At 59.0% G+C, this 22,848-nt stretch overlaps 1 protein-coding gene across 1 annotated transcript in view; it reads left to right on the top strand.

Annotated features, from left to right (window-relative positions):
- SDK1 (sidekick cell adhesion molecule 1) overlaps positions 1–22,848 on the top strand; it is a gene marked incomplete at its 5' end in the record, with an annotated part of 840,176 nt that overhangs the window by 785,383 nt on the left and 31,945 nt on the right. Inside the window, 5 exons of the mRNA XM_081255449.1 lie at positions 9,006–9,121; positions 10,995–11,181; positions 12,912–13,049; positions 20,251–20,412; positions 20,978–21,103. Coding sequence (XP_081111575.1) covers positions 9,006–9,121; positions 10,995–11,181; positions 12,912–13,049; positions 20,251–20,412; positions 20,978–21,103 — 729 coding nt within the window. The remainder of the gene's footprint in view (positions 1–9,005; positions 9,122–10,994; positions 11,182–12,911; positions 13,050–20,250; positions 20,413–20,977; positions 21,104–22,848) is intronic.

Raw genomic sequence — 22,848 nt, 5'->3', positions numbered from 1 at the left:
CCGCTGGACTGACCCTTCCTGGGCCCAAACCCCATCCCGTTGCTTTTCAGGTTCCTTCCTTCAGTTCATCCCCGTGTCTATAAGGAAGCACGATGCATTCCTGAGAGGGGCCCATGGGAGCCTCCGGCCCCACCCAAGGCTGCCCCCCAGCAGCACCTCGGCTGCACCAGGCCCACCCTACGTTCTTCCCGCCATGGTGGGATCAGCCGCTCCCCCAAACCCGGGCATCCCTCTCATGCCCCCCGGGCTCCCCACGCCGCCCTGCCTGGGTTCCGGCCTTTCCTAGCAGACACGGGAGCCCAGGAAGCACTGGTAGAGAAATGACATTATTCATAACTTTATTTCCATCAATGTAGGAAGGTTATAGAGAATATTCTAATGCATAGCTCTTTATTTGGAAAGGGTCGCAAATGCCACACAATTCAGAGTCCATGTCCTCGGCCAGAGTCTCCAGAGAACCCTGCGGTTTACCCGACCGGTGGCTCGCAGCGCACCCCCCACTAGGCCCTTGAAGGCGGGGAGACCCCAGTCCTGCCCTGGACGAGGGTGCCCTCTGGGCAGAAGGGAAATGGCCTCCCGTGGGTCCTGGAAGGGGCTGAGGCCATCCAGGATCAAGCCCCACGGGGCGGGCCTCTGAGTGTCACAGAGCTGGGGGTGGACAGCAGCGGGGCTGCAGCTGAGCTTTGCAGGCAGAGTGGACGCTGGATCGTCCACACCAAGGAGGCACCATCTCCACGTGGGCAGCTGGGGAGACGGCCACCCAGGGTCGGGTATTCACACGGCCCACTGGGCTCCCAGCAGCACGGACGGAGCCGGGGATCCAGACGGGCCGTGACCCCGTGTCCCACCCGAGCCCAGGTCTCACCCCAAACGCTGGCCCAGCTCTCGCCTCTCCTTCCCAGTCAAGCTCTTCGTGAAAGAACCTGCTTGCTTTCGTTTGCCTTATGTTGTTTAACTTGGGGAAATGAGGGAAGTTTGAAGTAGACTGGGACACAGAAGGCTGTGTGCTCAACCACCAGGCACCGTGACCGTCTTCCCCCCTCTCGCCACCCACCTGCATCTCTGCTCGCCTGTTCTCAGACACATGTCCTTTTTTGTAAACATTGTGTCGTTCTAGTCAAAAATACCTGAATGTCTCTAAAAGAACTCTTTCAAAAATATGTGTATATAACCACAAAGCCATTATCACACCCAGAAAAATTAATAACAGTTTCTCAATATCATCAGTATCCAGTCAGCACTCAGACCCCCAGGGAACTGCCTACTCTTCCCAACCCCAGTTCTCTCCTCCACGGCCACCCTGCCAGCTCCCGCCCCTCTGCCCTGGGAGCTTTTTATCACCAAGTCGAGTGGGTGCTTCTCAGCCCTGGTCTCGGCCTGACCTCTGACCCTGGCCGACTCCAGCTTGGTCTCCATGGCACCCGGACGTGGGAACTGGAGGGAGACCCCTCCACCCCTGCTTGTGTCCTTTGCCTTGGCTCACAGACGCACCACACCTGAGGTGTGGGGCTTAAAGTTTACCTTTGTTTTACAGATGAGAAAAACAAGCACCAAAGTTTCCAGAGGGTTCTCCAGGAATGCTTAGCTGGTCAGGGGTCCTGGGATGCACCGGTGTGGCCACTGCATCCAAGGCCACTGTTTTTCTCTTAGAGAGCAGGGCCCCTCTGGAATCAGCATCAGAGCGGAGAGACACGGGGTTCAAAAATGTGGAAAATCAGTGGGTTAACCAGACTGTGCCATAGTAGAGCAGGGTTCTGGACCAGGCTCTCAGGCCAAACCCAGCCAGTGCCTGTTTTTGTAAATAAAGTTTTATTGAGACGCCCACTCCCTTACATACAAAGGCAGAGTTGAGTCCTTGCAACAGAAACCTTCTGTCTCTTGAAGCTTAAAATGCTGTCTGGCCCTTTATGGGAAAGCTTCCCAACTCTGCCCTGGGGAAGTAGCTTGGGCCCTAGAGTCGGCAGACCCAAGTTCAAATCCAGTCCGTCCTGGGACAAGTGACTTAACTCCTCTAAGCCTGAGTTTTCTAAGGGGGGAAATGAGAATAAGATCCTTTCCCTACAGCTTGAATTCTGTGAATACAAACTACATGGGATGCAACTGGTTAATTAGGGACCGTGAATTGTGTTATGCGGACCAGGTCGGCTACAATACAGTCGCGGTCTGTCAGGACCTGGATCTTGCCATGATGGGAAACTCACTCTACAGGCAAAGAGGGAAAAAAAGAAAACCCACAACAGTCGCGAGCAATGTAGCCGGTTTGCTTGAGTGGCTTCTAACTTTGCGTCTCGTAACGGTGGTAGCAGTGATTAAGCTGATAAGATGGTGTGAGCCGTGGTGATGATGGGAAAACAAAGGTCACTGCTGGATGAAACCAATGCTGGGTTTGTTCGGCGCTAACCTTTATCACGGAAATATCTGTGAGAAAAATATGCTTGTTCTTATGAGTCTGGAACTCTCTGGCCTCACCTCCTTTCATACTGAAACCACTGTTTTTAAAATACTCTTTGGGCGCTCGGCGTCCGAGGGCTGCCGCTGCCTGGTCCGCAGCTGGAGCACCCCTAATTCTGTGCACACGTGTGAACGCGCTCTGTCAGAGCTAAGAGCCCTCGTTAACTCACCCCGTCCTTGGTCCGAGGCACCTGTAATCAGAACCGCTCAAACGCCTGCACCGCTCCAGAATTCTGCACTTCTGCCAGGACATCCACCAATGAAAAGGCCAGGAGCTTATCCTAGATTTCCTGTGCAAACTCATGGGGCCAAGGCCACGGCTGGGTCTGGGCTGGTTAAGAGGACATGTTGACCTTAACAGAGGGTGTTTCGCTGGAACACCATGAAATCCTGCATTTACAACAGGGGCCGCACCAAATTCCAGCCAGCCTCTGGCAGCCCAGAGTGTGCAGTCTGGCCTTGGGCTGGGTGCTTTCCCTGAGGAGCTCGCACTGGTCAGGGTGTATTAGTTATCTGCTGCTGGGTAACAAATTGTCCCAACGTAGCTGCTCAGACAGCACACACCTGCTACCTCGCAGAGTCTGTGGGTCAGGAATCCAGGCTTAACTTAGCTGGGTCCTCTACCTTGGGTCTCTCACAAGGTGTCGCCAGGCCTGCAGCACTGTCCAAGGGCTTGGCCAGGGAGGGCCCCTCTCTGAGCTCACGAGTGGTTGTGCACGGGACCCCGTTTCCTGGGCTGATGGGCAGAGGCCTCCCCGAGGTCCTCGCCTGGCCACCTCTCCGTGGAGCATCACCATAACGGGCTGGCTTCCTTAGAGGGAGCTGGTGGGGGGCGAGAGGAGCCAGGAGGGGGCACCAGCAGGAGGGGCAGCTCAGGCTTCCTGACCTGCCTGCAGGAGGCTGCCCACCCCACCGCGTCTGCCATATCCTACGTGTCAGAAGGATCGCGTGCGGCTGTGAGCACCAGGAGTGGGGTCCCTGGAGCTGTGACCGGGATCCATGGTGACACACCTGGCTGCCCTCGGTTCACACGGGAACCACCAGGGAGACGGGCATCTAGACGCGTCAGCGCGTGGTGACTCGATTACCTACCGTCCCTACGGGGACAGAGCCCACACAGAGCAGTGCCCTATGTGCCCAGTGCCCAGACAAACCCTCGGGCGATTATCTGGACGGAGAGGTCACCTCGGGGACGAGCTTGGCGGCACCACGCGCCCCTGGCCAGGCCTTGCTTTGCCCTCACACCACCCATTTCATTTCAGCTCGAAAACCCTTTACGTCTGATATTTTCTCCAATCTTACAAACAATGGAACTGCAGCTCAGAGACTGAACAGAGTCCCAAGTCCCACCAGCTGAGCCCAGACCTTAAACTCGCCAGCCAGGGCTTCTTCCAGAGCCTCCCAGCTATGTTTTCTACAGCCTGGAGTACATGGCATTGAGTTTTTAGAAAATAGCCCTTGTGACCAGTTTCCTGATTCTTCTTGCTAAGCTTCCTTGGAGTTGTTTTGGTCCTGGCTCAGCACTGAGGAGACAGAGGACAGGCTGGGGGCCGGAGCTCGGAGGGGAGGACGTCCCCTGCTGCCCACCCACCCCACCCACTACCCCTGCCGCGGCCCCAGGAATTCCCCTGGGAGGGAGGGACGGAGGCTCAGAGCCAGGCTGCCTGGGTCTGTACGAGGCCAAGTCCCCACGCTTGCTGAGTGTGTGACCTCGGGCAGGTTACCGGAGCTCTCTGGGCCTTAGTCTTCCCGTCTGTGTAATGGGCAGTGACTTGTACCCACCTCCCTAGGTTAGGAGGATGAAGTGAGCCCAGATGAAGGGTTTGGAGGAGATACTTGATCCCCTGGTATGAGGGGAGCACCATCGGTATCGGCATCAGCGCTGTTCACATCCCACTGACGGATCCCTACATTAACCAGAAGTTAAAGCGGACGTTAGCACCACCGTATTTGTCTTCACAAGTCCTGGGGGTTCTGGAGAGATGGGGGCTGTCAGTTGAGAGAAGGGTGGTGCGTGTCCCTCATGTTCGTTACAGATTTATCAGATATGATCTCACTTTGTCTGTTGTAAGCTCTGTGAAAAATTACTTACTTTGTAATGTCAATGGAAATGCTCATTGACGGACCTGAGTTCCTGCGGGCGGGGCTCACAGCTGCCTAGCGTCCTGGGTGACCGGGCGTTGGACGTCCCGTTTGGTGGCAGCAGTGACTCACAGCCTTCTTCTGGAGGAGGAGGGGGCTGCACGCCTGCCCGGACGTGGCTCCTTCCTGGATCCTTGCGATCCGCCCACTCCTTCCTTCCTGGGCCGAGTCGCTGCTTGTTCCTCGGGGCTGAAGCCCCGCCACCCATGTAAACCTCCTTTATGGACTGAGGGGGCCCAGAGGCCACACGGTTACCCAGACCTGGAGTCCCTCCCCTCCGGTTAGCCCTGCTTAGGGGAACAGATGTGGTGGCAAAGTTTGCTGAGAAGGTGAAATTACATTCGAGAATTCTGTTTCCTACTCACTTTTTTTTTTTTTTTTGGCGGTACGCGGGCCTCTCACTGTTGTGGCCTCTCCGGTTGCGGAGCACAGGCTCCGGACGCGCAGGCTCAGCGGCCATGGCTCACGGGCCCAGCCGCTCCGCGGCATGTGGGATCTTCCCGGACCGGGGCACGAACCCGCGTCCCCTGCATCGGCAGGCGGACTCTCAACCACTGCGCCACCAGGGAAGCCCTCCTACACACTCTGACAGGAAATCAGAAACAGTGTTTGACCAGAGAAATGTTGGTGTAATTAACGTGAACTGATGAATGTACAATTTTTTAAAGATCACATAACGAAATACTTATTTCACTATATTAAAACACTAACAGGGATCCTCAGATTATCAGTTAAAAACTTGCTCTACCCAAGTAATAAATCACTGGCTTACGAAGAGTGAAAGTCAAAACCGAGCATGGTCCGGCCTGGTCCAGCAACAGCAGTTCCAGCCCCCAGACACCCGTCTGTCGTGACGCTGGCAGACGCCCTGCCCCGCAGCTCTCCACTGCTCCATCCCCGCCTCCCCGGCCCACGGTCCCGCGTTAAGTGCCCCCCATTCCTGAAGAGCCAGCTGGATGTTCTGTTTCCAGGAAAGACCCCACGTCCCCCGGCCAGAGGTGACCCCTCGTGGCCCTTTGACCCTGTCCTCACATTGCACCTGGTACTACGACTACTGTGAATTATGTCTCCTGTTGCACCTGTCTTGTCCATCCTTGTGTCCACCCGCCCCACCGAGCTAAGCCGAGGGCCTGGTTGATATTCAGGAAAACGTCAGAAAAGTCGCTCCGTGGCGACAGATCACCCCCGAGTCTCAGCGCCTGAAACACCACCCGTGTGTTTTCTCTCGCGCGTCCCTGTCCTTCACGGTCAGCTGCGTCTCTCGTGCTCCCAGACACAGATGGGGATCAGCCCCTCTGGGGGCCCCGCTGGTCTGGGGGTGGGGAGAGGTCGGCGCCGTGGAATGCTCTGGAAGCTCCTGCTGGGAAGTGCCCTGCATGTAACTGCTGCTCCCCTGTCGTCAGCCAGGCCAGTGTCGGAGGCATGCAGCTCCCTCGGGGGGGACTGTCGGCAGGGTGGGTGGACGCCCACCGCCACGCCACGGGGGCAGAGTGAGCGGGCGAGTGGGGGCCGGATGGTGAACGGTCCCACCCGAGCAGCTGACGAGCCCCTGCCATCCCAGCCTCGGCTGTTTACCAAATGCCTCTGAGGCGTTGTTTCCTCTCCTTGCCGTGGTTTCAGCACACGGCTGCCTGTCCAGCTGCCTCCCTGGAGCAGAGGTTCTGAAAGGTTGACGTGGGGGGCCCCCGATGAGCCCAGGGCCGCCCAGGGTCTGCGGGACGCCGAGGCAGGAGCCCGTGAGCCAGCGCCCCCTGTCAGCAGCAAGCCTACACCGGGCCAGGGCAGCCGCCGTGCGTCCCTGACGCCTGATGGCCACGTCGGGGCCGAGCAAGCTGGACAAAGTGCTGCCCTCCCTGCTCCGTGGGACCCGCCTGCCGAGTCCAGCCCACAGCACCCAGCTGTGCAGGGCCTCTCCCAGCGCTCAGCCAGAATCCCAGAAGATTCTAGAAATCGCTGGGATTCCACTACTGCTGTCAGATGCAAGGAGCCCCCAGAAGTCCAGGAAGCTTCTCTATCACCACCCTGCCCGGACCTCTCTCCAGGGGGCTGGGGTGGCGGGAGTGACCCCTCAAGACCGGTGGGTGACAGCTGTGGGAAAGTGTCGTCTGCCTGGGCCAAGACGCTGGATGGAGAGAATCTCCGCTCTGTGCCCTAACCCTGCACCCGCCTTCCAGCGCTGTCCGTGGGCAATCTGCGTATCAGCAAACACCAGGGACTGCCAGGCCGGGCCAGCGTGCTTTTAAAAACTAATTTCATGCATTTTAACACAGCATTCTAAGCTGATGTTCGTGTGCGCTGTACTCCACAAATGCTAAGGTTGGAGAACAAGAGGATCACGATCCATCGGACGCTCCATCGGTTTCCAAACTGAGCACCTTCATGACAGAAGAAGATTGCACTGGGGATGTAGACAGACGGCTTTCCTGAGAGTCAGGGTCTCCCATTAGGGTGGAGACCCTGAGGATCTCCGGAGCCAAAAACATAAGTCTTGAAACCGGCGTGCTTTGCTCTGTGTTCACCTGGGTTTCTCCCTCCCCTGCTGTGTTAGCATCACAAAAGTCCTTGTCACCTGCAGCATTTTTGTGGCCGGAAGGGGCTGTGCTGTAGGACAGCTGGGGGGTGTGGAGACAGCTCAGCCTGGGGACAGCAGCACCTGGGGCTGCTTTGTCCAGCCCGTGTCGACCCCAGAGCCGTCGTGGTGGGCCCTGGGTTTGGCTGTGCTTCGAGAGGGAAACTTGGGGGACTGGGGCGACCACGCCCAGATGGTCCTAACCCACCACCAGGGTAATGGCTGTGCTCAATTTTGCCTTTCACATTTTAATCGTACAACAGTAATTTTGTGATAGAGTCGCCCATGGCAAACATGCAGAAGACATTAACTTTATTTATGTTTTGGATTATTAATGTGGCTGTTAAAATTCCTCCAGTTAGTTTTGATTGAATTGTTTTTTTGTGGGATTCTGTTGTTTAATGGAGCGGTAAATAAGAATTTCTGTTAATGAGGCTGAGCATCTGTCACAACAACCTGGTGTGGGTTATTAACATTTCCATTAACGGCAGGGTGGGCAGCGATCATACAGGAGCCACACAGTTAGAACAAAATAAATAGTCGGTGTCAGGCTGAGTGGGTGTTAATTACCATTTTATTCTGCACTGGTGGTGGGGAAGCAGAGAGGGGAAGATTCGGGGGAGAGGTGCCTCAAGGAGGTCATCCTCTCCCCAGGAGGCCTCTCCAGAGAGACTGTGAGCTGGGCTGCCTCCCTCCGACGCTGATGTGTGGTCCTTTCCATTCATGGCCCTAAATAGACTTGAGTCAAGAGGCAGCGCCCGGGCCGCAGGCAGGGCCGCGGAATGTGAGGGTGCTGGGTTGGCGCCCTGCCCCTGCAGCCATGTCCCCAACAGCTCCGTGGAGCTCCCCAGGGTCCAGCCCAGCGTGGAGTTCACTGGGGGAGGGGTCACCCAGGTGGGAGGAAGGAGTAGCTCCTTGGAGGCAGAGGACAGACGGGCCAGAGGGGTGAAATGTCCCCAAATGTACACGTGCGTCGTTCCCAACTTACCCGCGGCTGCCTGCAAGGCCACGAGGCCACGGCCATGGTGCCCTGTCAGTCACCTTTCACCTTTGACCTGCACAGTGTGGCCCTGCTGACACCAGCACAGCACCCGGGGGCGCTAGGGGTTGGGAGGGAAGGAGTGGGACCGGGTCCTCCTGGGGGGCGCGGAGCAGTGGCCTCTGTGCTCCGTCCCCGAGGAGGGGCAGCCCCGGGTCTGCAGACGTCAGCTCCACCTGGAGCAGGGCTTCGTACCCCAGGATCCGGGACTCGTGGTGGGAACACAGATGCCTTTCTTTCTTTATTTTTGGCCGCGAGGCCTGTGGGATCATAGTTCCCTGACCAGGGATCGAACCCAGGCCCTCGGCAGTGAAAGCGCAGAGTCCTAACCACTGGGCCGCCAGGGAGCTCCCACAAATGCCTTTATTTTCTCCGAGTTCCACCTGGAACTGAGCATCTCCCTCGGTTATGAATGTGACGACGTACCAGTGCCACATCACTGGGGCCTGGGACTCTCTCAGCAGCAGGGCCCCCAGGTGTGCCCCCGTCGCGGCGAGGTTGGCTGTTGCTGTGCCATCTCTGCTCATCCCACCTGACCTCAGAGCCGTCGCTAGAGCAGCTCTTAAGCCTGACTTCAGAGCTCAGTCACAAGCACAAGCACGTGGGTTACTATGTCACACCTTCGTTTTCCAAAGCTCTGCTGTGTCTCGATATAATCGGTTTTCTTTGGGATTCTCCAGATTTCATTTCATGCATTTAAAGGCGTGGTTCTGAGAAGGGTTTGTGGTCATGCTGGCATACAAGCGGGGTGGTCCAGGGCAGGGTCTCGGGACTTCTCAGCGGACCCCGCTGTTCTCTCCGCAGCCCCGGCCATGGCTCCACAGCGCGTGCAGGTGAACCCCCTCACAGCCAGCCAGCTGGAGGTCACGTGGGACCCACCGCCGCCCGAGAGCCAGAACGGAAACATCCAGGGCTACAAGGCAAGGCGCTCTCTCGCTTGGTTTGGCCCTTCCTTCCAGGTCACTTGTGGGCCAGGGTCAGTGGCCTGAATCCCCAGATCTCCCGAGGGCTCCGCTGGGACCGTGGCCGCCCTCGGCTCACCCTGCCCTTCTGCTTCCCGTCCTGACTCAGGCCGACGGACCCTTGGCCCCCAGAGCCCGGGCATCGCCAAGCGGCTGGAACGGGCTCAGCCTGCCCTTGCCTCTGGCCTGGGAGAGTGGGGCTCAGTTCCCCGCTCAGCCAGCAGCGCCTCCCTCCCCTTGCACCCCATCTGGGAGTCTCCACGCCTTTGCTGACAGTAAAAGGGAAGTACTCAAGAGAACAGGTTCCCCCGCTCCCCAAGCCCTGCCCTGGGTCCGAGTCTCTTGTTTGGTAGGTCCAGGGTGGGGTCCAAGGGTTTGCGTGCTCCTGGGAGCCTCACTTTGAGAACCCTTACACTGAACTGTCATGATTCCACATTAAATATCCCAGAGGTGGGATCCAAGAAAGGCAGCAGCCCGTTGCAGTCCGAGCATCAGGTGATGAACGATGACACAGTGTTGGTGGGGGCAGGGAGCCCCCCGCAGTGTTCCACCTCCAACATCACCCCTGCGTACGGGGCTCGGACCCCGTGAGATCAGCTAAAACCGTCCTGAAGTGCCTGCCGTCCCTTGAAAACTCCCCACCTTCCTCCAGAGTGAATTTCCTTGTCTGGTCTGTTGAGCCCAAGTTGATCAGTCATCAGACTCCATGGGCTGGCCTACCCTGCAGACTATTGGACCAATTAGATGTCCCTTTAAAAATGACATTTGTAGGTGTTTTGTGAAAATAAATACCATCCTCCACGGCAGGGCACCTGCAGTGGTTAATGAGGTCATGGCAAGTGCCCTGAGCCCGGAGGCAAGGTGCTGTTTATGTATGTCCAAAACATGTTTCCTAATTTCCTAATGATAGAGACATCGAACCTGGATATTGATTTCAAGTTAGTGAGGCCTGTTCAAGCAGAGCATCTCATCTGGTCAGTTCAGAGAGCAGAAGCTGAACTGCGTCTTGCAGGTGGATACAGAGAGGCTCCCCCGCCAGCTCCGCTCCGGCCTGGCCGGGCGTGCGGGCACGGGAAAGCAGGCCCCGGGCCCCGCGCTGCCTGGCAGCCTCGGCTGCCCTGTGCGTGGGCCAGCGGCTCTCACGGCCTGGCCTGTTGTAGGCCCACAGAGCCGAGGTGGATCCGTGGATTGGGGTTGTCTTTGGGTGGCCTGGCTGGCACTGGCTTGGGCAGTGGTTCTCGGCCAGCTGTCTAGGGAAGCAGTTCTGATGACCTTAGCAAACCTTTGTATGCGGGCATCATGTTCGCCCACGAGTGCGTTAAAAACTAGACGAGAAGAAACGGAACCCAGGAGAAACAAGGGCTGCTCCAACAGGGCTGAGCCCTACGTGGTTCATCTCCACGTTATTTTTGGCTGTTTTCATAACCAGAGTATTGGGTCACATTGATCCAAGGCTTCGATCTCAGCCTTAAAGAAAACGTGGGAGCGTAGGGTAGAGGTTGGGGGCTTGTTCTCCCCACAGGCTGGAGCAGGGGGTAGACTGGTCTCCCTTCTGTCCAGAAGCTTGGGGGAAGGGGCACGGCCCCCACAGCCAGCCCTGTGAGAGAAAAGGCACTTTCCTGGCAGCCAAAGGAGATGCCACCTCCATCCTCAGGCCCTGTCCACCCTGGCCTGGCCTCAGCCACCCCCGGCTCTGCAGAACACAGCTCGGCCCCCAGGAGCACTCAGGTCCCCTCTGGCTCCGTGGCCACCTGTCCCCAGGCTGAGAAACAGAGGGGGCGCCACCCCTTCCCTCCCATGCTGGCCTCCAGCCTCTGGCTCTTTCTGGCAGATCTACTACTGGGAGGCGGACAGCCAGAACGAAACGGAGAAGATGAGGGTACTGTTCCTGCCCGAGACGACGGCGAAGCTGAAGAACCTCACCAGCCACACCAAGTACCTGGTCAGCATCTCGGCCTTCAACGCTGCTGGAGACGGGCCCAGGAGTGACCCCCAGCAGGGCCGCACCCACCAGGCTGGTAGGAGGACAGTGTGTTTCCTTTCCACAGCCTGGGTCACCTCCCTGCCCTGGAGCTGTTCCCCGACCCTCCCTCTCCATTCCCTCCGCTCTCCGCTCTGCCTGTCCTGTAAGCCAGAGCCCGCGTAGCTGGGAATTTCTGGGTCCGATTCATGTGGTGTCCCCAGCGCCCAGCCCAGGCCTGCTGCGTGGAGCTGCCCCGTAAGCATCCACCAGTGTGAGCAGCGTGGGCCGTGGGGGGCCGGGTTCCATCTGCACAAGGCCTCATCTGTCACCAGCAGGACTTGCTCCAGGCCCCCGGGGGAGTCTCTCAGGGTCCAGATCCCAGGGCAGGGGAGCTCCTTGTATGTTGATGTGCTGAGCCCAGGCCGCAGTGTTGGCCTCCCCGGGCCTCTGGGCCACAGAGTCTCCTGGAAGCAGCTGGCAGGCCGTCTCTCAGACACAAGCCCCGTGCAGGTCCTAGGGCATGGCCGGGCTGCCCAGCCGGGGTTCACACTGCCTGTGACTTCCTCTCCTCATCTGGGGTACGTTCTGAGCCACTCACTCACTCTCCTGGCGACTCGCAGAGTCCCTAGTGGTTTGGGGCGCTTCCTGAGGCTGACCAGGCTTCCCGAGGGAATGGCGGCTGGGCCCTGGGTCCCGGGAGCTCTGGGGCCTTCTTGAGATGCAGGGAGTGGAAGGCTGGCAGTGTAAGGTAGGGAGCCCGTGGGGCACAGACCCACCGGCTCTGGGCTCCCCAAACCTCTGTGGGTTCAGCCTTCCCGGGAACAGGGGCTCCTGAACGTCAGGCCCCCTGGGAGATGACCATGACTGCATTGCAGGGACTGTGTCCTCGGGGCCCGTCCAGCAGCCCGGGAGGGGCTGTCTGTGGACTGTGGGCTCTGAACAGGAAGGGTATGGGCGGACCTGTGGGGCTGAGGGTAGGAGGTGGAGGCCCTCAGACACTGCAGGCCTGGCGGGTCACAGGGCCAAAGGGCCCCCAGGGATGGGGGAGGACCGAAAGGGGGCAAGTAGGGGCCGATTCAGTGGGCATTTCTGAGCACGGAGGGGAACCCAGCTAGGGGGGCATCCGTGCCCACTGGGGTAGGGGCAGCTCTGGGTGCCAGCACCCACCCGGCCCTCCCACGGGGCCCAGGCAGACGGGAGCTGTGGGTGGGGTCGGCGTCCTCCCTGGCCACACAGCCTGCCTCTGCATCTGCCAGGAGCTTCTTCCAGCTCAGGGTGGCGCGTGAGCTCCCCCATCTCCAGACCAAGGGGGACAGTGAGATGGCCGGGCGCCCATGGGATTTCAGATGAGGACCAGTGTGCGGGGGGTGTCCTCGGAGGCCTCTGGGCCCCCCAGGAGGGGAGGGGAGGGGAGAGCCCCCCCCCCAGAGGAGCAGGACTGGAGCCCGTGGAATCCTCCAGCAGGTGCTAGAAGATGGCACTGTCTGCACTTCATTTTCTGTTTCCATCCATTATTCGTTTTCATGCCTTTGTCATTGCATCTCTCGGGCTCCTTTGTGTTTAAACGCCGCCGTTTTCTCTGCTCTTCTCGGGAGGGTCTGAGTTTCTGATTGACCCTGGGAAGTTCGGAGATGATCAATAAATCTCCTTTTCATCCACGGCATTGAGACTTCACTAAATTGGAGATACCATCTAATAAGATCTCTGTTCCATGCGGAGGCGTGGACACTTATGTAGATGACGTAAAGGGGCTTTGGTGAACGTACTCTCTGTCCTGTCCTCCAGCTCCCGGGACCCCCAGCTTTCTGGCATTCTCGGAAGTAACCTCCACCACGCTGAACGTTTCATGGGGGGAGCCCACGGCAGCCAATGGCGTCCTGCAGGGCTACCGAGTGGTGTACGAGCCCTTAGCGCCTGTCCAAGGTAAGCCTCCCGGCTGCGTGGCAGCCACCGTCTACACGGCTCGGCGCCGGGAGGGGCGGGTGAACCGCCTGAGTGCGTCCGGGGCTCCACACGGCCCTCTCCGCAGGGCCCCTGACCCGGCCTCTGTATCCCCCAAGACCCGCCTCTCCTGCTGCGCCTGAGCTCTCAGTGCTCGTCCCAGCCTGGGTGCCGCAAGCTGGAGCCACGAGGGCAGCTGGGCCCGGACGCTTCCCTCGGGGGCTCCTCGGGGGCTGCCTTCATTCTTCCGTTTACTCAGTGAGGCTTTTGTTTGTTTTTTGTGTCGGGGGTGGGGGTTTTTTGGCCCGCATCTTGCGGGATGTTTCCCCACCAGGGATTGAACCCCTGGCCACTGCAGTGAAAGTGCCGCGTCCTAACCACTAGACTGCCAGGGAACTCTGGTTAGCAAGTCTTTTTTAAGCGCTTGCTGTGTGCCAGGTGCCGTTCTAGTTGCTGGAGTCTGTGGATCCAGGGAAGCTGGGATCTGAGCTGACCTGTTCATCGAGATCCTTGCTTTCCTGAGTGCAGTGAGCTGTGCTCCAGGGAGGAGAGAGCCACACATGAACAGACACACACAGAGTCTGATAGTGATCAGCGCCGTGAAGGAGGGAGTGGGGGCCTTCCCTGGTGGCGCAGTGGTTGAGAGTCTGCCTGCCGATGCAGGGGACACGGGTTCGTGCCCCGGTCCGGGAAGATCCCAAATGCCGTGGAGCGGCTGGGCCCGTGAGCCATGGCCGCTGAGCCTGCGCGTCCGGAGCCTGTGCTGTGCAACGGGAGAGGCCACAACAGTGAGAGGCCCGCGCACCACACACACAAAAAAAAGAAGAGAGTGGGACCGCGTGAGAGCGTTGGGCGTGGAGCGGAGACAGGCGCCGAGAGACAGGAAGGGCCCAGGAGCCCAGCGTCCGAGGCGAGACTGGCCCACAGAGGCTCGGTCACGCGGGGCCTGCAGGGAGGGGGCAATGCTAGTCGTCCGGGCGGCCGCAGGGCCAGTGACGTGGGGCCGAGGTGGAGCCAGAGGCACTGGGTCTGAGTTATAGGAGACCGGGATCCCCAGCTGAATCAACCCTGGCGCCACCAGGGGGGCTGGCTGGGGGCTCTGGGAGGGGATGATGGACGGGAGAGGAGAGGACAGGTGCAGGGGTGGACAGGGTGGGCGGGAGGGAGCCGGGCCGTGATGGCATAGCTCTGTCCCTACACCCCTGCTGTAGTTGGTGCCGCCAGCTCTGTGTTGATTTGATTTCTTATCCACTCATCTCTGCCCACTGCCCAACTCCCGGAGCGCACACTGAGGGCTGAGTGGGCATTTCTTTCTCTCCCCACTGTGTGCCCGGCACTGTGGTGCAGAGAAGGGAGGTGAAGCCCTGGTCATAGACACAGACAGACTGTAGAAGTTGTGGATTATTTAATGTCTGGGAGGAAAAGACATCGCCCACCCATCAACTGATATTGGCTCTCCATTTAAAGCCGTGATAAAAGCTTCCTTTTAAAACAAGCACATTCAAGTAAAACAGGGAGTTGACTTGAAGAAGAAAAGTCAAGCCCTAGATTTTATTTCATCGAATCTACACTGCCATGGCCTGTGAGATTCATTGTTATTTTATGAAGTGCTGAGAAAGAAAAAATGCTTCCACTAAACCACGGCCCAGTCCTCTTGAAGCATCAGTTCCGAGCTGCATCCCAAATCAGAGATGTAAAAATGCGAGGGGGATAAAGTGCGTCTCAGAAAATCGATGAACTTAGGTAAATAACAGTAGAGGTGACGTGTGGAAACGGTTTGTAAAACAGCCAAGAGGCTGGGGACCCGCACTGATTTAGCACACTCTGCTGTGTCTTTTCAGCACCCAGCACCTATCTGGGGACAGGTGGCCTGGGTGTGGCTTGGGTCAAGGTCCAGAAGGAGACGGGCCACGTTCCTGCTCGTTCAGTAGGGAGGGAGGGCCGAGAATTAATGGAGACTTTCATTGTGCTCACCAGCGTTCCCTGCACACGCATGCACGCACGCACACGCATGCACACAGATTCCAAGAGCCCAGGTCCCACACACCTTTTCAAGGATATTAACCCACTAGTGCCGTTCAGATGGGAAAGGGTTGCCAAGAACGGTGCCTGACTGGCCTCTGCCTCCTTCCTCACCCCAGACCGTGAGTGAGGTTTCCCACGCTTCCCCTGGCAGGTGACTGACTGCTGAGCAGAGCATCTGTGTGGGGAGGTTTGCACCGTCTTTCCAGAAACCCCACGGCCCACACCTGTCTCCTTGGCCTCCCGGCAAGGCCACGGCCCAGCCGGATTCTGCCGCGGGGCCTGGCTGTGCCCCCTGTTACCCTCCTCTGCGCGGTCAGGCGCTAGAATTGCTGCCGGGTTGCTGCAGAGCTTCCCCACGCCTGCCCCCCGCCCCCGCCTCATCCCCAGGGGCACATCAGCAGCTCGGATTCCCAGTGTCCTCGGGGCTGCTTGTTTGTTTCACGTCGTTTGGACACTCGGGTCCACCACAAGCAGATCACAGGGTTCTCCCGGTGCCCCCGTCAACGCGACCCCACCAAGCACGCCGACCGGTAGGTGCCGTCCCTCCAGCACTGACTACACGGCAGGCCGCACCCACCGCTCTCGAGTGTTCTCTCCTCATCCTCACCACAGCCCTGCGGGGCGCGCTGCATCTATCCTCATGCCACAGACAGAGCAGTCGGGCTGGGCTTCCCTGGTGGCGCAGTGGTTGAGAGTCCGCCTGCCGATGCAGGGGACATGGGTTCGTGCCCCGGTCCGGGAAGATCCCACATGCCGTGGAGCGGCTGGGCCCGTGAGCCATGGCTGCTGAGCCTGCGCGTCCGGAGCCTGTGCTCCGCAACGGGAGAGGCCACGACAGTGAGAGGCCCGTGTACTGCAAAAAAAAAAAAAAAAGCAGTCAGGCTTCGGGCCCTTAAGACATTGTCCGCGGCCTACAGTTGGGGAACGGCGGGGGGAGAAGAGGGACTCGAACGCAGGCGGGCGAGTTCAAGAGCCGAGGTCTTATCTGTCACGTGATGGGGACCGTCCGGAGCACTTGTGTCTCTGATGGCAAGCGGCAGAGATGGAGCCCGAGGGCAGTCAGGAAAGCATCTTGCTTTCCCGCCGCGGGTGGGGCTTGCCGTTCCCTGGAGTGACAACAGGTGGAGTCACTTCGGTCACAGCCGTCTTCCCCTCGTTTCACAAGTAGCGAGATATCCGCCGTCCACAGCAGCATCCCTTGTCTGTGGGGAGGGCCGCTGCTCTCAGCCTGGGTCTCCGGCCAGTGTGCCAGCCCTGCCATCGGAGCAGGGACGGGGGCTCAGCCCTGCGCTCACTCAGCCGCTGCCCCGGCTCCTGCACCCTCAGTGGCAAACTGTCCAGATGCCAGGCTCTGGCTGTGCACGTCCCAGACCCACTGACGCCTGCTTGCCTGTCAAGTGGCCGGTCCAGGGCTGGGGCTACCCCACGTGACAATGACGGTGACAGGAAGTGTCCAGTCCCGCCTGAGGCGTCGCAGGGCTGCCTCTAGCACCAGGCCGGCGCTAAGCCTGGCCGCCAACCGCAGGCCACCCCGCCCCCCGATAGCTCGGGCCCTGCTCCCGCTGGGGTGAGGCTGGCCACAGGCCTCGAGCCTCCCCCGGCCTCCCTGGCAACCAGCAAACACCCCTTCCCCAGGAGCAGAGCTCACCGACCCACTGCCCTGGTGCCGCCCTGGTGACCCTGTGACCTTCCCGAAGTGCCCTGCTCACCGCCAACCCACCATCACGTCCCAGGATCCCACCATGAGCCCGCCTGGACCACGGCCTCTGCCAGAACCCCTGACTTAGCCAGATGTACACTAGTCCTGGGCCCTTCCAGCGGCCACAGCTGGCAGCCAGAGAGGAGCACGGCCCGGCCGAAGTGGGGCCATAAGGAGGCCATCACACGGGGCGTGGGCAGTGGCTGCCGGTGGCAGTCCTCCTGCTGGTGGGTGTCATGGGTCGAGCACAGGACAGCCCCAGATCGAGCCCCATTGCGTTCCTCCGGACTTGGCTGTGAGACTCACAGTGACCACTGGAGCAGTAACCGCCGTGGGGCGGGCGGAGGTGTGGAAAGCGTTTGCACGCGGGAGGCACCCTGTCCTCTCGTGGACACGCCTGAGCCGGCCCTCGGGGAGATGCCGGGGACGTGACCTCTCCGTCCTCTTGCCTTGGTGGACAGCCGACCACCTGCCGGGCACGTGAGGACCAGCCATAGCTGCACGCAGGAGCCCGGCCACGATCGGCCACGCCAGCCACCTCCCAAGGCCTGACCAGCAGGGTCGTGAGCTGAGCTCCATGGTGGCCGCCATAAGCCCTGGGTGCTGGGGCAGCATGGCTGCCGCGGAGTGTGAGAGCTGCAGCTGGGGACCCAGGTGGATCGCAGCGCCTGGAGTTTAACGTGCTTTCGAACAGTCACTGCAGGGTCTGGATCCGGCCCTCCTGCCACTGCTGTGAGGTGGGCACTGCCCACTCAGGACTGACGGGAAACGGAGGCCTGCAGAGGTCAAGTGCATCGCCCAGCGTCACACGGGGAAGAAGTAACAGGCCTGGGACAGGCTCCAAATCCCGGGGCGTCTGCACTCCCCTTCCCACTGGCCAACCCTGCGAGTTTCAGAGGGAACCCGCCCTCAGCCGATCATGGAGCAGTGGCGCTCGCCCTGGGCGCCTCTCTGCCAGGGCTCTTTGGGGCATTCTGACCTAAGACCGCGCCGTTGCCTAGCTGAGCAGGCCCGACACCGTGGACAGAGTCGTGGGTGGGAACCGAGAGGCTGAACGCCAGGCCGTGGCTGTGAAAGCACCACACAGCTTCCCGGAGCCGCTGAGGGCAGGCTGCCCTGCGTCCCCACACCTGGGTCCATCCCTCCCCAGCGGCCCCCAGTTCCCCGACTCTATATCTCCTCCCCTTAGGGCGGCTGGCTGATCTGATGGGTGTGCAGGCCTCTTGGAGGGCGTCTCCTGGGGAAGCCTGGCCCGCAGCCCCCTCGCTGTTGGATCTGGGATTCAGGCAGGGAACCATGAAAGTAGCAAGCGGGGCTCCGAACCATTTCTGTTCTCTCATATGCCTCAGAGGACCCGCGCATCTCCCAGAGATATGGCTGCAAACGCAGGGAGAACCTCGAGCATCTTTATTTTATATTAACTCTCTGTGATAACGCCGGTTCCCTTGTGAAGATCACCAAGGATATGATATTTATGTTGATAAACACGTACACAACTTTGTGGTAAAGACAGTAAAAAAGCAGTTGTAAAGCAGTGACCTCATCCTGGGGTGACCCTTCTCCATGCCCCCTCCCCCAGGCTCAGGCAGCGTCTGGAGGGACACCTGTAGACCCTGGTCGGGCAGCCTGCAGCCCAGGCCCCAGGAACAGGGGCGTCGATGTGGTACTGCAGTGCTGTGGACCCCGGGTCCCTCCACCAGGAAAATAGGCCTGGCTGCGTGGGGAGCCCCCAGGCCCTCGGAACACTGAGCCGTGTCCTTGGGAATCTGATTCCATAGAAGATCTATTTTTATGTTTTCTTACATGTTTGAAATGGAAGTATTTCAGGCGACTGCACCCTGAGGTTTGGAGTGCAGGGCATGGTTTTAAAGTTGACTGAATAAATAAAACGCTGACGTGTTTGGGATGGGGGAGGGGGAGGGGAGCAGACCAGCTCCACCTCTTGGCCTCTTGGCAGGACAGAATTCACAAAATCTGTGCACAGGGTTGGTTTTGCTCTGAGGAGAAGGAGGGCATTTTTTAACAAAAGAAGGGGCTGCTCTCCAGGAAAACTTTATATCCGGCAGGATCCCGTGTGTGTTCACTGGTGACAGTCAACCGTGGGTGCAGATTGTCATCCCTGAAACCCCGTTCTGGAGCGATGCAGCTGAGGGGTGGCCTCTCTTTGCAGAAATGGCCCTGCTTCTCTACCGAAAAGCCCTAGTCACGCAAGAGAACAGCCCAAATTGCTCCGAAATAACTTGGAAGAGAATCATGTAGCTGAACAAATGTTTCATAAAAGGCGCAACATGAAGACAGTAAACCAACTAGAAGGGCTTCTGGAGACCTGTAGGGTCAGAGGAATTTGCTTGGATGACTTTGAAAGCTGGACCCACTTTGTAGCGAGGACGCACGTTGCTGGGCTCTTCTGAGGTCAAGGCCGCCCTAGGATTCAAGGTGCAGATAACACCGGCCAGTCGCAGCGAGGGCAGGTGGCGCCTTGGTCTTGGGAAGCCCGGCCGTTCTCTGTGTGTGGGACACGGTGGCGCAGACGCTGGGCCCAGGACAGCAGGCACCTGGCGCGTCTCTTCCACACGACCTCTGCTGACTAACGAGTCCTGGAACTGCCCCAACCTGACATCCTCCTCCAAGAGGTCCTGACAGACATCGGTGTGTTGAAGGCTCTGAGAAGTCCCACAGTCTAGAGCTTACGTAGCTTTTTTTGTTTGAATGCTTCATTTTCAGACTTGTTTTACCAAAGAACCCTATTTTCCCTTCTGGAAAATGCTGTGTTTGTGTACTTTTCAGTTTGTATCCCCAAAGTATCCAACCTCTATTTTCTAATTAAACCTAGTACACCCAGCATCACATCTGCTCGGTGTCTGTGTTGGTGAGGGAAGCGTCTCTGTGCTGGCACAGGTCTGTGGAGCTGCGTCACCACCGCTCTCTGTGGTGACAGGTTCGTCATGTTTCAGGGTCTGTGGATGAAGTTGTCATGCATTGCCAAAGCCCTTAGGCCGCAGGGTGGGCCCCGCAGTGGGGGTGGTGCCTTCAGCCCATGCAGAGTCTTCCTCCATCTTCTTCCTCCACGTTCTCTCCCCCGGCTAAGCTGGGAAGCCCGAGGTTGCCTCCGACGTCACACAGGGCTTTGTGCAGCTCCAAGCCAAGCGGGGAGGGACCCTCCAGATGTCGGGGGCCTGCCCCCACCGTGGTGCCAGTTGCCGGGGCTCCCTCCCCACCGACGTGGCCAGTGAGCCGGGGCCTCCTCCCGCGTGCCATGAGGGTAGTTCTTCCCCATGTCAGCACCCGCTTACCAAGCTTAGACTCTAACGGCACTTACGTGTGCTAAAAATCGGCCATTACTGGCACTTACAGTCCCAGTGGTGAGAAACGCTTCCTCAGCAAACCTCGCGGCCTCCTGGTGGTCAGAGCCGAAGAGGCGGTGCTCAGGGCCCCTCTCGCCCTTCCCGGCGGCTCTAGGGGTCAGCAAGGTGGTGACGGTGGACGTGAAGGGGAACTGGCAGCGCTGGCTGAAGGTGCGCGACCTCACCAAGGGGGTGACCTACTTCTTCCGAGTGCAAGCGCGGACCATCGCCTACGGGCCCGAGCTGCGGGCCAGCGTCACGGCCGGGCCGGCCGAGGGTGAGTATCAGGCCTCCTTCGTCTGGCCGGGGCTTGGTCTGCACTCCCGTCGAGCCGTGCTGGACGCTCAGAGCCAGCGTCAGCTCAGGACTCCTTTGGCCCCGCCTTCCAAGGCGTGTGTTAACTGAACGTCTGCACGCGGATGCATTCAGTGTGGGCGAGCAAGTTGTTAGGTGTTGAGCGTGTCCAGTGTGTATTTGTTTTCTGGAAAAAAGCGAAAAGAAGTGCATTCCATTTTTGAAATAAGATACATAGGAAACATTTGAAGTTTTCCTGGCATGAAGAGGGGCCACGTGGTTCCCGCTGCGCAAATGCCCTCGGCCTCTGTGTAAGTGCTTTTGGAGGAGAGGGCAGTGGGTCGAGCGGGCACCTCCATGCCTCAGCTCTCTTGATGCTCTGATGGACCCTGTGAGGCCAGTGTCAGCCACACCCCGACTTCCAAGATGAGGGACCGAGACTGACCCAGGGGGAGCCCCACCTGGAGACCTAGCAGCAGAGCTGGCCCCTCTGCGGGCCCAGGAGTCCTGGGCCAAAGCCCACCCACTCTTTTCTCCTCTGTCCACAGGTTCCCCGGGCTCCCCTCGAGACGTCTCGGTCACCAGATCCGCCTCTGAGCTCACCCTGCAGTGGACGGAGGGCCGTGCGGGCAGGACGCCCACCACGGGCTACGTCATCGAGGCCAGGCCCTCAGGTAGGTCGGGCGAAACCCCGAAATGGTGTGTCTGTATCTGTAAAAGAGGGGACGTGTCAGAGCTTGGAGCCTCCCCGGCCCAGCATTTCCCTGATGACATGGAGACGGAGGGCACTGACTTGAAATGAGAGGCTCCCTCTCACTCCCCCACCCCCCGCTGTTGATTTTTTAATATTTATTATTTACTTATTTATTTTGGCCGCGCCGGGTCTCAGATGTGGCACACGGGATATTCGTTGCGGCCTGCGGACTTTTAGTTGCGGCCTCCGGGATCTAGTTCCCTGACCAGGGATGGAACCCTGTTGCGAGCGCGGAGCCCTACCCACTGGACCACCAGGGAAGCCCCCACTCCCCCATTTTCATAACCACGGCCGCGCTAGCAACCTCATGGGCCTCAGACCCATGGTGTTCTGGCCACGTTACCCAGGCTTAGGGAGAGGATGATTGTCACTTGGATACATGTGCGTGAGAACTTAGGGTCACTTAAGGCCGTCCTCGGCTCGGCGGTGAGACCCACAAGCATTGTCAGAGGCTCCTCTCGAGATCTCGGTGGAGAGCGTGCTGCTCATTTCGGATCGTCATGAACCTTCCTGTTAGCAGTGAAACCCACACGTCACCCACGGAGAGCGAGGCTGAGATCCACCCCGACCCCATCCGCCCCAAGAGGGCTTCCACCTTCTCTCTGTTCAAGTAATGCCTGAGGGCGGACGTCGCTGGAAAGTGAACGATGGTTTGAGTCAGATGTTACAGCTGGAGCTGGGGGGGCGTCACCCTCGAGGAGCCCCGGGCACATTCCCCGCGACCTTCAGACGGCCGTACGGCTCAGCATGAACATACACGGCGTGCCAGGGACGCACTCGGAAAGCGAATCGCCAGGCCCCGCCGCCAGATGGACTACAGCACTGCGAGCACTGCAGTGCACTGTTTAAAGAAGCTATTAGACCGAGAGGGAAGGTCCCCGGAGTTGCAGACGTCACAGGCGTCCCTCCTCCCCGCCAAATGGCTGTTGAAAGATTACTGGTTAGAAGTGCCTTCTAGAAACTTCTAAGGAGAAACCTAGTATATAAAACCAAAACAGTGTCTACGTAAAGGCGATGTGAATCCTTCTTTGGCTCAAGAATGCCCATGTTCAGCCCCCGGGCCTGGGGGACCCCGACAGTTTCTGATAAGCAGGGCATGTGTCCTTTTCTGGAATTGGAGGGTCCCAAATCCGTGACGGGGCTGGACTCGCCAGAGGCCTCTGTGGTCACTTGGTCCCCCCGTACCTCTGAAAGCAGTGAACCCAGAAGAGCCAGCCAGCTCTCTGCTGGCGACATCTGACCCGGGGCACTTTCGGAGATCAACAAGTGCCGTGGCTGAGAGGCCCTGTGAGGTCTGTGCCCAGACTGAGGCAGTGGAGGCTGCACTGACCCCAGAAGGCAAAGCCGCTTGCTCCCCAAATCCAGGGAGAGCGTTTGTTGCAAAGGTTGCCTGGCTCAGGCCCACCAAGGGGCTCCATCAGCTTCGACGGGAAAAAATACGTTTTTATCTTCACGAGCCCTCTAGCTGAAACTTAGCTTTCCCTTCACTTATAAACACGTGTTAGTTTGCTTGGCTACTGTAACCGAGTAGCAAACACTGGGTGGCATAGATAATAGAAACGTGTTCTGTCTCAGGTCTGGAGGCTGGAACCCCAGATCGAGGTGTCGGCAGGGTTGGTTCCCTCTGGGGGCCATCGGGGAGGATCTGGTCCAGGCCTCTCCCCT

This window comes from Mesoplodon bidens (genome assembly GCF_964165515.1).
Source record: "Mesoplodon bidens genome assembly, chromosome: 15".
In the NCBI taxonomy this organism is placed as follows: domain Eukaryota; kingdom Metazoa; phylum Chordata; class Mammalia; order Artiodactyla; family Ziphiidae; genus Mesoplodon; species Mesoplodon bidens.
This window is presented reverse-complemented; position numbering and strand designations above follow the sequence as displayed.